At 41.4% G+C, this 13,030-nt stretch overlaps 1 protein-coding gene across 1 annotated transcript in view; it reads right to left on the minus strand.

Annotated features, from left to right (window-relative positions):
- The window catches only part of LOC132098068 (uncharacterized), a 32,148-nt gene extending 20,489 nt beyond the window's left edge, over positions 1-11,659 (minus strand). The window contains exons 1-6 of the mRNA XM_059504183.1: positions 11,534-11,659; positions 11,409-11,450; positions 9,340-9,381; positions 9,005-9,046; positions 8,833-8,874; positions 6,509-6,550 (exon numbers count right to left, since the gene is read on the minus strand). Coding sequence (XP_059360166.1) covers positions 6,509-6,550; positions 8,833-8,874; positions 9,005-9,046; positions 9,340-9,381; positions 11,409-11,450; positions 11,534-11,579 — 256 coding nt within the window. The 5' untranslated portion in view covers positions 11,580-11,659. The remainder of the gene's footprint in view (positions 1-6,508; positions 6,551-8,832; positions 8,875-9,004; positions 9,047-9,339; positions 9,382-11,408; positions 11,451-11,533) is intronic.
- Positions 11,660-13,030: the final 1,371 nt, after the last annotated feature.

Consider the following 13,030-nt stretch of genomic DNA (forward strand, 5'->3'; position numbering starts at 1 on the left):
CAAATTACTAGAAATCGCTGCAAATATAATAAAACTGCTGTCTGTCCCAATTAATACATTTCAAGCATATTGACAAAACGTTTTGTTTAGTACTATTGATAGCTCCATGAACCACGTGAACGCGTGGCGGTGAGATCAAAGCATGCTTTGGTACAGCGAGTTTACTCTGCAATATGCAGTGGGATATACATATAAAATATGTTGCATTATTTGTCTACTAGATAATACCTGAATGGCAAAATGAATGCAATGTCTTAAAATCCTGTCAAAGCTAAGGATATTCAGTGAAAACAATTGGCGTTGTTCATTGGTCGGGCATCGACCAATAAAATGTTCTCATTCGCACCAAAGTCCCGCCCCCAGCTCTGCTCTCTCACATCTGCATATACAAGTGCACAAGTGAGTTTTGCAACAGAATACCGCAAAAAGAGTAGCAAAAGTCAGAGCGCTAGGATTTGAACTTGTACTTCCAGATCTGAGAGGTTGTAAGTGCCGACTTGACGTTGTGCAGCGAAACTGAAGTAAAGTGCAAAAGTAAATATGTCGTAAACATGTGTATATGTCATTTTCTTTGTGTGAATGTAATTCTACACATTTGTAACTATTAATCTACAACTTCCAATTCAAAACACGGGTGTTTTGATCATTGTCTGTGTGTGCAAATTGAAAGATTCAACTCAGAATCTCAAATCAGAGCTGTGAGTGTAAATTTTAACTTACAAATACAAATATTAATATGACAAGTTCTCACATTCAGATCTTCAACCTCTCAAGTTTAGCTACTGATTTACCTCCATAGTTGAGTGCCTTAAAAATAATCATCACAACACTGGTAAGGCTTATTCAGATTTTCTAATTCTCTGAATTATCATTATAAAAATAAAAACAATTCAGAAACGAATTAAAATATAATTATATTTTAAATGTGACGCAAATATTTTTTTTTCTACAATAGCAATAGTGTTTACAACAGCAAGACCACTTTAGCCTGTAAACTCAATAATATCTCTCTGGAAATAAATGTACAAATATCAATGTCAATAAAAAATGCATAATATACCTGACATCAAAGTGCAGTGTGAAGGATATGAATAACAAATGTAGCCTGTCATTTGTTTACATTGCAAAGGTGTTCAATTTTAGACAACTACAACAGTAATAATAATATTAATCACTATATTCCAGTGTATCAGTTTTTTTATGATTTGTATCAATATTTAAGGTGGACTTCTTGATTAGGTGCAAGAGTAGTAGTGATGGTTAAAATAATAGATTAATGCTGAAATAGTAAATTGAGCCTTTTTCCTAGATGGACAGAGAGTGCAAAGTAATAGATCAAAAGAGGAGATGGAGATAGAGGAAGAAAAAGAGGGAAATGTAGAGGCACAAGTGACAGAAAGAGAGCAGGGAACAGCAAGCCAGGAGACAGAGGCTGGTGAGAAAGAGGAAAATGTAGAGGCAGAAGTGATTTCAGTTTATTCTGTAGAACAGAAAAGAAAAAGCCATCAGGTTGGGACAATTTAAGACATTTCAGTTTCTAATCCCAGAGCTATTATTATTTTAAACTTAAAATTGTCTTTATTGTTTCTTTTTCAAAACTGCATCAAAGCATTTGCTGCTGTATCAATACATAATCATCCATATCTATACAGGAATCAGCAAGGAATGCATCACAATATATTGCTGTATTGATATTTTGAACAGCGCCATTTAAAGCCTTGTTCCATGTGCCCCTTTTATACTTTGAGCACCAGCCCCTCCAAAGGTCTCTGCACAGCCCTGCTCAGAGGGACTGTCAGCCACGTAAAAAAGTTAACCGCTTAAGTCATTTGTGGATTAATGCGTATTGGAGACGCGAACCATTTCAAACAATTCAGTTCGATTTGGTGAACTGGTTCAAGAAGATCCGGTTACATCGAATGATTCGTTCGTGAACCGGATATCACTACACTTCAGTGTTTTGAAATCTCACACAACAGACACGGAAGAGAAGACAATGCTGAATAAAGTCATAGTTTTTGCTATTTTTGGACCAAAATGTATTTTCGATGCAGTAATATGCAGTTATTAGCCGTGCCCACTGTATTTTTTGTTGGTTTTCATGAGACCCCCTTTGAAATGACCAGGACCCCCCATTGCCCCCCCAATCAAAATTGTCTGGAGTCGCCACTGGGTGCGATGCATACCAGTTTTTTGCTGAGGAGCCGAGCTGGGGATCCGGCAGGTCAGCGGTGGTACAGCAACCATGGCGACGGGACGTGGCGTTTCCATTCCCTCCTTCAAGGAACGAGGGTTACCATACGTAACCGAGACGTTCCCTTTCAGTTGGTCACTCTCGATGCCACGTCGGTGACCGACGAATATGGGATCCCTATCAAAGCGCCATGGGTGCTGCCCCTTCCAGTGCCCTATGCGAGCCGCCTGCACCCCTATTAGGTGTAGGCCGGGGCTCAGAACAAGTAGCTCCACTCACCATTGTCAAAGCACTACCTCACTGGGTGAGATTGGATAACACTGGGAAAACCTACCCGGTCCACTTGGAACCGGGACGCTGCGGAAGCCCCATCCTTCCCAAAGGAGGCAATGGAGGCAAATACACATATAACATCCATTTAGGAGTATACGGAGAAATTTGAGGTGATTAAAAACCCTCTTGGGAAGGCAGAAGTCTGCCGGGGAAACACGGGCTCTAATGCTATACCGTGGACTATACACATACGAGTACCACTTAGGTCTCAATATGGAACCCACCCTTCCATGGTTCTCACGGATACATCATGAAGGCCTGGCGCCGGACGTTCCGCTGCGTCCAGCTGCTTAGGGTGATGGAGGATCTCAAGAGGGTCTACAGTATGGACACTCTGGAGCAGTTTAAGCAAGCCGACACTAACACTACCCATTTGAGGTGAGAACACAGGAGGATACCGGCTCTACACGAAGGCTATAGAACCTAGCGAACGTGTTAGGGGTCGCCCAGCCCGCAGCTCTACAAATATCTGTCAGCGAGGCGCCACAAGCGAGCGCATAGGAGGATGCAACACTTCTAGTTGAGTGAGCTCGCAACCTGAACGGGCAGGGCACATCCTGAGCCTGATAAGGCAGGGTTATGGCATCCACAATCCAGTGGGCCATCCTCTGCTTAGAGACGGCACTCCCCTTCTGCCGGCCTCTGTAACAGACAAAGAGCTGGTCTGAGGTCCTGAAGCTTTGTGTCTGGTCTACGTAGCACCTTAATGCTCGTACAGGACAAAGCAAAGCCAGGGCTGGGTCTGCCTCCTCCAGGGGCAGCGCTTGCAGGTTCACCACTTCGTCTTTGAAGGGTGTAGTGGGAACCTTGGGCACGTAGCCAGTCAGCCGGCCCGAACTCTAGGCACGAATCGTTGACCAAAAAAGGCATGCAGGTCCCCTACCCTCTTGATGGAGGCCAGTGCAAGCAGGAGCAGAGTTTTCAATGAAAGAAATTTTAGCTCAACTGAATGCAAAGGCTCGAATGGGCCCTGCTGTAGTGATTTAAGCACTAGAGACAGGTCCCAAGAGGGTATACAGGGGGGCCGGGATGGATTTAACCTCCTGGCCCCTGTAAGGAATGACGATGAGGTCATGCTTACCCAAAGACTTCCCACGAGGGTCATAGTACGCAGCAATAGCAGCAACCTGGACTTTGAGGGTGGAGGGAGACAGCCTTCGCTCCAGCCCTTGCTGCAGAAAGGACCGCACGACCGCAATCGGGCATCTTCGGGGGTCTTCTCGGCGAGAAGAACACCACTCGACGAACAGGTTCCACTTCAAGGCATAAGCGTGTCTCGTAGACGGTGCTCTTGCCGAAGTGATGGTGTTTGCTAACTCTTGGGGTAGGTCACCTAGAACCTCCGAAGGTCTGGACGCGGGTGCCAAATGGTGCCCCATCTCTGAGTCAGTAGATCCTTCCTCAGAGGAATTGGCCAAGGAGGGGCTGTCGCAAGGAGCACTAGTTCGGGGAACCAGGTCCGCGTGGGCCAATATGCTACTAGCAAGACTTGCTCCTCGTCATCCCGGACATTGCACAGTGTCTGTGCGAGAAGGCTCACTGGGGGAAACGCATACTTGCGTAGGTCCCGCGGCCAGCAGTGTGCCAGTACATCCGTGCCGAGAGTTACCTTGGTCAGGGAGTAGAACAACTGGCAGTGAGAGGTCTCTGGAGAAGCAAACAGGTCTACCTGAGTGGCTCTGAACCGCCTCCAAATCAGCTGGACCGTCAGGGGATGGAGTCGCCATTCTCCCGGGAGCATTGCTCGAGACAGCTCGTCGGCTGTATGACAGAGCAGGCCTGGAATGTGAACGGCACGAAGTGACCTCAGAACCTTCTGACTCCAAAGGAGGAGGTGGCGGGCGAGTTGTGACATGCGACGAGAGTGCAGACCACCTTGTCGGTTGATGTACGCAATGGTCGCAGTGTTGTCCATTCGGACCAGCACATGCTTGCCTCGTAAGAGACCTTTGAGATGGTTCAAGGCAAGGTATACTGCTAGCAACTCTAGGCAATTGATGTGCCGCTGCAGCTGTGGGCCCTTCCAAACCCCTGAGACTGCATGCCCATTGTACGTGGCCCCCCCGCCGGTGGTGGAGGCATCCGTGTAAACCACAGCATGCCTGGAGATCTGCTCTAGGGGCACCCCTGCCCAGAGAAATGCTGACCACGGAGTGAGGGTTTGGCGACAGGCCGGTGTAACTTGGACCCAGTGAGTGCCGCGCTTCCACGCCCACCTCGGGACTCGGCCATAAAGCCAGTGCTGGAGCGGTCTCATATGTAATAGGCAGAGCAGTGTAAACTCACAGATCCATGATCGGTCATAACCCACCACCTTTCTTGGGTACAATGAAGTATGGGCTGTAAAACCCCATCCTCATATCGGCTGGAGGGACCGGCTCTATCGTGTCCTTCACCAGTAGGACTGCGATCTCTTCCCGCAAGACAGGGGCATCGGACGCTTTCACTGTAGTGAAGCGGACACTGCAGAGCTTGGGGGGAAGCGGGGCGATCTGAATCACATAGCCGAAGCTGATGGTTCGCAGAAGCCAGCGAGACGGGCTAGGTAGCGCTGACCAGGCGCTTAAAAACCGCACAAGCGGGACCAGCGGAACCACAGCCGTACCCGCAGTGGGGCAGCGAGGTGGAACACAGAGACCCAACTCGGGCGGCTTGTGAGCAGGCCGGAGTGTGGTGCGAGTGTGGGGTGCAGGGCTCACCTGGTTCCACAGGTTGGCAGAGGGTGCATGAGTAGGGCTGTGTGAGCGTGGGCGGATGCAGGGGGCTGCCCTCGGCGACGAGCAGGCTGGGGCACTGGGGCCGGCAGGCGAGTGGAGGCAGCAGCTGGGCCAAGTTCTCGTCTGCATCGCCGAAGAGGCCGGAAGCAGCTGCCCCGCAAGCCGCATAGGCACTGCCGGTCAGACCAGATGAGTGCCTACAGGCCCGGAGGGGCTACAGCCACACCAGGAGGCTGCGGACTTAGGACACAATTGCATCGCTACTGCCTGCTCCACCGACGGGATTCCTGAATACCCCTTCTCTGCACATCCACGACTTGGTGAGCTCGTCATGCATGTCCGGAAAGAAAGGCAGCGTGAGAACCAGCGTGCGCCACCCCGAGAAACCAATCATCCAGCTGCGAGGACCCCAGATCGCGGCTGCGGCAACGGGACTCTGCCCCTCTGAAGGTACCGGAGCCTGGTTCGCAGCTCCGAGATGGTCATATTCCCGCAGTGAGAACATGACTCATCCACGAAAGCCACCTCAGCGTGCTCGACGCCCAGACACGTCAGGCAGCGATCATGACCATCACCCGTTTCCAGGTAACGACCGCACCCAGAAACGCACGGGTGAAATGACATCCTTATAAGGACGATCCGTCGTCTTTACAAAGACACACCCGTGAAGCTCTTTTAGAGATATTTGCTCTTTAGGAAATGCTCTTTTAGTGCTGAGGCGCACAGGGGAATTGGCCGCTTGCAACACGACAGGGGTAGTGCAGCTTGAAGTGTGCAATCCACTCGACACAGGAACGAGCGCCGCTGAAGCGCCGTCTCGCCAACACACGAAGCTTCCGAGAGCGTGCTGAACTCGTAGTTCACAGCAGACACAGTTGAGCAGAGCGATACTAATGCTCGGCTCCGAAGCGAAAAGCTGGTATGCATTGCACCTGCTGCCCTCTTATACTCACGCAGTGATCAGCGGCAGCTGGATGCAATAATTGCATGCCAATGTGCATTGGCTCATTTAGTTTACACTCGAAGTAGATTGGTCTATCGAAGCGATATCCCATATTCGTCGGTCACCGACGTGGCGTCGAGAGTGACCGACTGAAAGGGAACTGTATTAACTTGTACTTACTTAAGTGTATGGTCAGAAAACTAGTATTGTAAAAAGCAGTTAAAGTAATAGTTTGACATTTGATAAGAAAACACATTAAGAGCATTATTAGCATTAAAAAAGCCTTAATATGTTTCAATACAACATTGTAAATGTACTGACCTTTTGCATAGTAATATGGTTTCCTCCAAGAGGGGGCTTGAGCTTTAAAAACAGAAAGAGATTTTTACACATACATTCATTAGATTTAATAGTAATGTTAAATACTACTATTTTTATTAATTTCGAATAAAAATAAATAAAAAAAATCAGTAGGTTAGGGCTAGACAGACACAGACAGACAGACACAGACACTTAAAGGAATTGTGGTGTTCACGTTTTTTTATAATGATAGCAATCAATATAACAACTTCACCAAATTCCATTTAAATTTTTCTGGATTCCATCTTGTTCCATTTCAGTTTTTCTGGTCTCTTTTTAATGTTTAAATAAAATGGCATTAATCAAAAATCATGTAGTATTAAGTAAAATCATGAAACTGAAACAATTTAACATCAATTTATAAATGGTGTAACAAAACCGATGTTGACATAGATGTTTAGGGCCCAATAAATGTTTTCTTTTTTCCAACCTAATTTTTTATTGTTACCAAATTCTGTGTTTTAGCATGTCTAATTATTTGAAACATAAAAACAAGTTTAATTTATTCTTACAATAGCTTTATTATTTTTTCCCCTCAGTAATTCTGTCTTGTGTATTTATATTGTTCTGTTTATCATATTAAGGCATAAAACATTAATTACATTTAATCACGCTGCTTTGTGTACAGTTTCTACTGGGGAAACCTCTGTTTCTCCTGCTGGCAGATAATGAATTTGCATGTGTAAATATACACATAGACTGTAAGTCTGTGGGCAACCCTTAGGATTTAAGCATATTCTCAGAAAAGAAACGTAAATAATATTGTAAAGAGTAGAGGTTAAAGTGATCGTTTGACATTTCATTAGAAAAAAAACTTTTTAGAGCAATATTATGATGAAATAAAAGCATTAATATTAGTGCTGGGATGGTTTGCTGGTTTGTGTAATGTGTATATTTATTATGTATATATAAATACACCCACATGCATGTATGTATTTAAGAAAAAATTTATGTTTATATATATTAAATATGTTTTTAATACACATTATATGAATATAAATATATACATGTAAATATATGTAAGTACTTTGGAAATTTACTGTATGTGTGTGTTTTTATATATACATGATAAATATACACACAGCACACACACATATATTATGTACACAAAAACTTTTCTTTTTTGGATGTGAATGATCATGATTGATCGTTGCCCAGCACTAATTAATATCCATTAAAGGTGTAACGGTACGTTTATTCGTACCGAACCGTTTCGGTATAGGGCTTTCGAACAGTGCACCGAAAGACCGAAGGCAATATTTTGTGTGCGGAACATAGGTACATTTTCGTGTTTCCAAACGAACATATTAAGTGTCAGAAGTCTCCACGTTCAGCGCAAATCCCGCCCTGCAGCTGATTCTAAGGCCGGTGGCACACTGGCTGTGTGGTGTGAGCATGGTGTTTCTGCTGCGTGTCAGTTGCGTGACGGCTGCTTCGCGTCTTCTGTGACTTTACACAACAGAATCGTGCCTGACGCGGTGCTGGCACTCTGCTGCTACTCTAGGTGACATAGAGGGAGGCCACCGAGGCACCGACAGACCAGAATCTTGTCTTCACGACAACAATATCTATACTTCATGTTGAGCATAAATATAAAGCCTACTGATAAAGGACACCGTCAACAGTATTGACAGCAAAATAGACTATGTTTGACAGGGGCAATATGCCAGTGTCTCACCGGCCTAAGGTTTTCAAAAGGCATCACGCGAGTGTGAACATCACTACAACTTGGAAAAAAACGATTGTAATTCAAACGCAGCTCCCGTCTGCAATTAACCAGACCTTTGCTCTTAATTCCGCTCCGTCCAACGCAATAACGAAATCTGAGCAGGTCTAAAAACTAAAACTGTTGATGCTGCACTTTACACTTTGGAAAAGTTATATATATTTTTTTAAATATGAGCAGGCCTACAAACTGGGATTGGTAATGCTGCACTGTAATCATAGATATTTATTTATATTTTTCATTATATTTTATTATATATTGGTTTGAGACTGAGAGTATTTTATTTAGTGGAGAACTTTGCAGCAGTATTTTATTTCTTATCTTTTTTTATTTTATAGATATTTTACTAAAAAGTATTTAAAAAAGTGTAAACAAATTGTAAAAAAAAAGTTTATAGTAATAAACAACCTGTAGTTTAATGTTTGCATTTCTTTCCCTTACTGTACCGAAAATGAACCGAACCGTGACTTTAAAACCGAGGTACGTACCGAACCGTGATTTTTGCTTACCGTTACACCCCTAATATTCATCAATAATACAACATTGTAAATGTACTGACTTGTCGCATAGTAATAAGGGTTCCTCCAAGAAGGGGCTTGAGCTTTAAGAACAGAAAGAGATTTTTACACAGTTTTAACAATGCCAGTAATGTTTATTAGTAAAAAATGACTTATCTTACTTTATTATCTAACATTATGGATCAGTGCAACAGTGCAAATCTGCTGACTTACTCTGCGTCTGGTAATACACATTCCTCCAGTAGGGGGTTTGAGCTTCAATAAAACAAAGACAGACACACAATACACTGAACAGCTGAATATATGAGCATGAAATAACAAACTCATACTGTTATACCACTGTATTACTGCCATTACACTATTATAAAGAAACCTCAAATGGGGAAACTGTATTTACTTGTACTTACTTAAGTGTATTGTGAGAAAACTAGTATTGTAAAAAGCAGTTGAAGTAATAGTTTGACATTTGATAAGAAAACACATTAAGAGCATTATTAGCATTGAAAAAGCCTTAATATGTTTCAATACAACATTGTAAATGTACTGACTTTTTGCATAGTAATACGGTTTCCTCCAAGAGGGGGCTTGAGCTTTAAGAACAGAAAGAGATTTTTACACACACATTCACTAGATTAAATAGTAATGTTAAATACTAGTTATGTTTGTTAATTTCGAATAAAAAGAAATAAAAAAAATCAGTAGGTTAGGGCTAGACAGACACAGACAGACAGACACAGACACTTAAAGGAATCGTGGTGTTCATGTTTTTTTATAATGATAGCAATCAATATAACAACTTCACCAAATTCCATTTAAATTTTTCTGGATTCCATCTTGTTCCATTTCAGTTTTTCTGGTCACTTTTTAATGTTTAAATAAAATGGCATTAATCAAAAATCATGTAGTATTAAGTAAAATCATGAAACTGAAACAATTTAACATCAATTTATAAAAGGTGTAACAAAACCGATGTTGACATAGATGTTTAGGGCCCAATAAATGTTTTCTTTTTTCCAACCTAATTTTTTATTGTTACCAAATTCTGTGTTTTAGCATGTCTAATTATTTGAAACATAAAAACAAGTTTAATTTATTCTTACAATAGCTTTATTATTTTTTCCCCTCAGTAATTCTGTCTTGTGTATTTATATTGTTCTGTTTATCATATTAAGGCATAAAACATTAATTACATTTAATCACGCTGCTTTGTGTACAGTTTCTACTGGGGAAACCTCTGTTTCTCCTGCTGGCAGAGAATGAATTTGCATGTGTAAATATACACATAGACTGTAAGTCTGTGGGCAACCCTTAGGATTTAAGCATATTCTCAGAAAAGAAACGTAAATAATATTGTAAAGAGTAGAGGTTAAAGTGATAGTTTAACATTTCATTAGAAAAAAAACTTTTTAGAGCAATATTATGATGAAATAAAAGCATTAATATTAGTGCTGGGATGGTTTGCTGGTTTGTGTAATGTGTATATTTATTATGTATATATAAATACACCCACATGCATGTATGTATTTAAGAAAAATGTTATGTTTATATATTAAATATATATGTTAATACACATTATATGAATATAAATATATACATGTAAATATATGTAAGTACTTTGGAAATTTACTGTATGTAATAAATATACACAGCACACACACATATATTATGTACACAAAAACTTTTCTTTTTTGGATGTGATTGATCATGATTGATCGTTGCCCAGCATTTATTAATATTCATCAATAATACAACATTGTAAATGTACTGACTTGTTGCATAGTAATATGGTTTCCTCCAAGAAGGTGCTTGAGCTTTAAGAACAGAAAGAGATTTTTACACAGTTTTAACATTTACTTAATTAAATAGTAATGTTAAATGCTAGTAATTTTTATTAATTTAAAAGAAATTGCAAATCTGTTGATGGCAACAACTCAATGCATTTTTGAACAGATTAAATGGATTTTATGATCAGAAAACAAGATTCTTCATAAATACTGCAAGCTCTGCTCATATCACTGACAGTTAAATCATTTCATTTAGATTTTTGATCCATAAAAAATAACATTTCCCTTTATAGATTCCCTTCTTGAGCACAGATACTTCAATTCAATTTTGTCCTCCCTGTATTTTAAATTGTACTTTAAAATATTTTTAAATGTATCATAACATGATAGAGGTCTTTGTACCATTAAAATATCCTGCAAGTTTCATATCTTAAATGTCCTCATTATAAACAAAACATTTATTTATGGTCGTTTATTCTGAATGCAAGTATTATATTGCATTGCATCGTGTCGCATTGCATCAAAAGCAAATAAAACCAGAATCAATGACCCATATATATAAAAACTAATATATATATATATATATATATATATATATATATATACATAGATATAGATATATAGATATATAGATATATATATATATATATATATATAAAACAACATATATTACCAGCAAAGATCATGAATAAGGTTCTTCTTGAACTCTCTGAGCACTATGAACAGATATCTCAGTAAAAGATTTCCCCCAAATTAAGTCTCACTTCAATATGCTTATTTCTAAAAAAACAAAGATAGAAAAGAGAATAGATTAAAGTTATTAGATGATGCACCTGGTGTTGTAGGGTGATTCCGGTACAATGCATCAGAGGAATCTGGAGAAAAACACGACAAACATTATATTGAAAATATTTCATATAGACACAAAATCTTAGGCAAAGAAATGTAATTCACTTACTGAAAGCTGACCAAAGGGCCAATAAAACGATATAAATCTGGTTCATGCTGTGATAGATTAGAGACTACAACTTTCTAAAATACAACAATGACAGTGACTGAGACTGACAGTGACTCAATAGCTTCTTAACCAAAAAAGTACTGATGTTAATGTGGAAAGCAGAAGTATAGCTCTCGTGACTAAAATTCTATAACATTGATGCTGGGTTACCAAAATCAGGCTGGTTTTAGGAGATATTAAACCTACTGTACCAAATGAGGCCAAACAGTGTCATATTTTATAATGCAAAATATCTTGATATAGTAGTATCTTTATTTTACAGGTTATAGATGTTTACACGCACTATTTTTTTCTAAATATGCAGCTCCGATCATCAGCACTTAAATCACATAACCACAGATAACAGCTTTAGACACTGTGACAGTATAATACACATAACACACACACACACACACACACACACACACACACACACTCTCTCACACACACACACACACACACTTCAATGTGTTTCTCAGTCATAAAATATTACATACTAGGATTTCATAAAAAAAAAAAAAAACTAAATTATTAGATTAAAGAATCATTAAAGGCTTCTCAGAATTTAAGCATGATTAAAAAAATGAAATTCAGCAAACCATTTTTATCACATGGGAAAGAGGAAGTGTCTAACTTTCAGTAACAAAAAATAAGTAGTTCCTTTTCAGGAACTCGAGCTGCGTCTAGCGCTTTGGGGAACGTCCCTGACGAGACCGACTCTGAATATCGTGTGCAATCCGTCCATCGGAAAGGCGTGACGTCACGGGCGGGGTGACGTAGCGACCAGGAAGCTATAAAAGCACGTGCCGTGCAGCTGGCCTCAGCTTCGAATCTGTCAGCAAGCGCTCTGTGTGTGCATGTCAAAAGTCTGTCCTGTTGGTCCTATTTATTGTTGTCTATCCCTTAGCCATTAAAAGATCGCTAAAACAGCTCAATATGCCAAAACAAAAGCAAAAGACCTAACATATGAAGGGTGATTCCAAGCCACGTTATAGATTGTGTGTTCCTCCCTGCCCTCGCTACATTACGAGTGGGGATACACACAGTTTGTGCGTGGCTTGCCTGGAATCGAAGCACGCTGAGTCTGCTCTCGAGGGGGCCGACTGCCCGCATTGTGAACGAATGCCAATGCGGACGCTTCGATCCCGCAGGGCTCTCTTCGAGAAGTGAGCCTTCGCAAGCGTTCCTCGCGATGCCGGTTCCGCTTTCGCCGAGGCGAAGCCGCGCCGGCATTCGTTGGGTTCGCAGATCGATCTGCTGGAAGGTATGGAGACGGGCACGTCCTTATCTCCTACCGTACCCACCAGATCTGCCTGATTCCGGGGTTTGGAAGCCCGAGCTTCGGCTCTTCCCCCCGAGCGTCGGGCTTGACGCTCTGCCTTTCTTTCTCCGAGGAGATTGATACGGAGGGCGTCGGCGAGCTTGTAGTTGCACAAACAAAGTTGCATAAGCACAGTA

This window comes from Carassius carassius, chromosome 21, assembly GCF_963082965.1.
Source record: "Carassius carassius chromosome 21, fCarCar2.1, whole genome shotgun sequence".
NCBI lineage: Eukaryota > Metazoa > Chordata > Actinopteri > Cypriniformes > Cyprinidae > Carassius > Carassius carassius.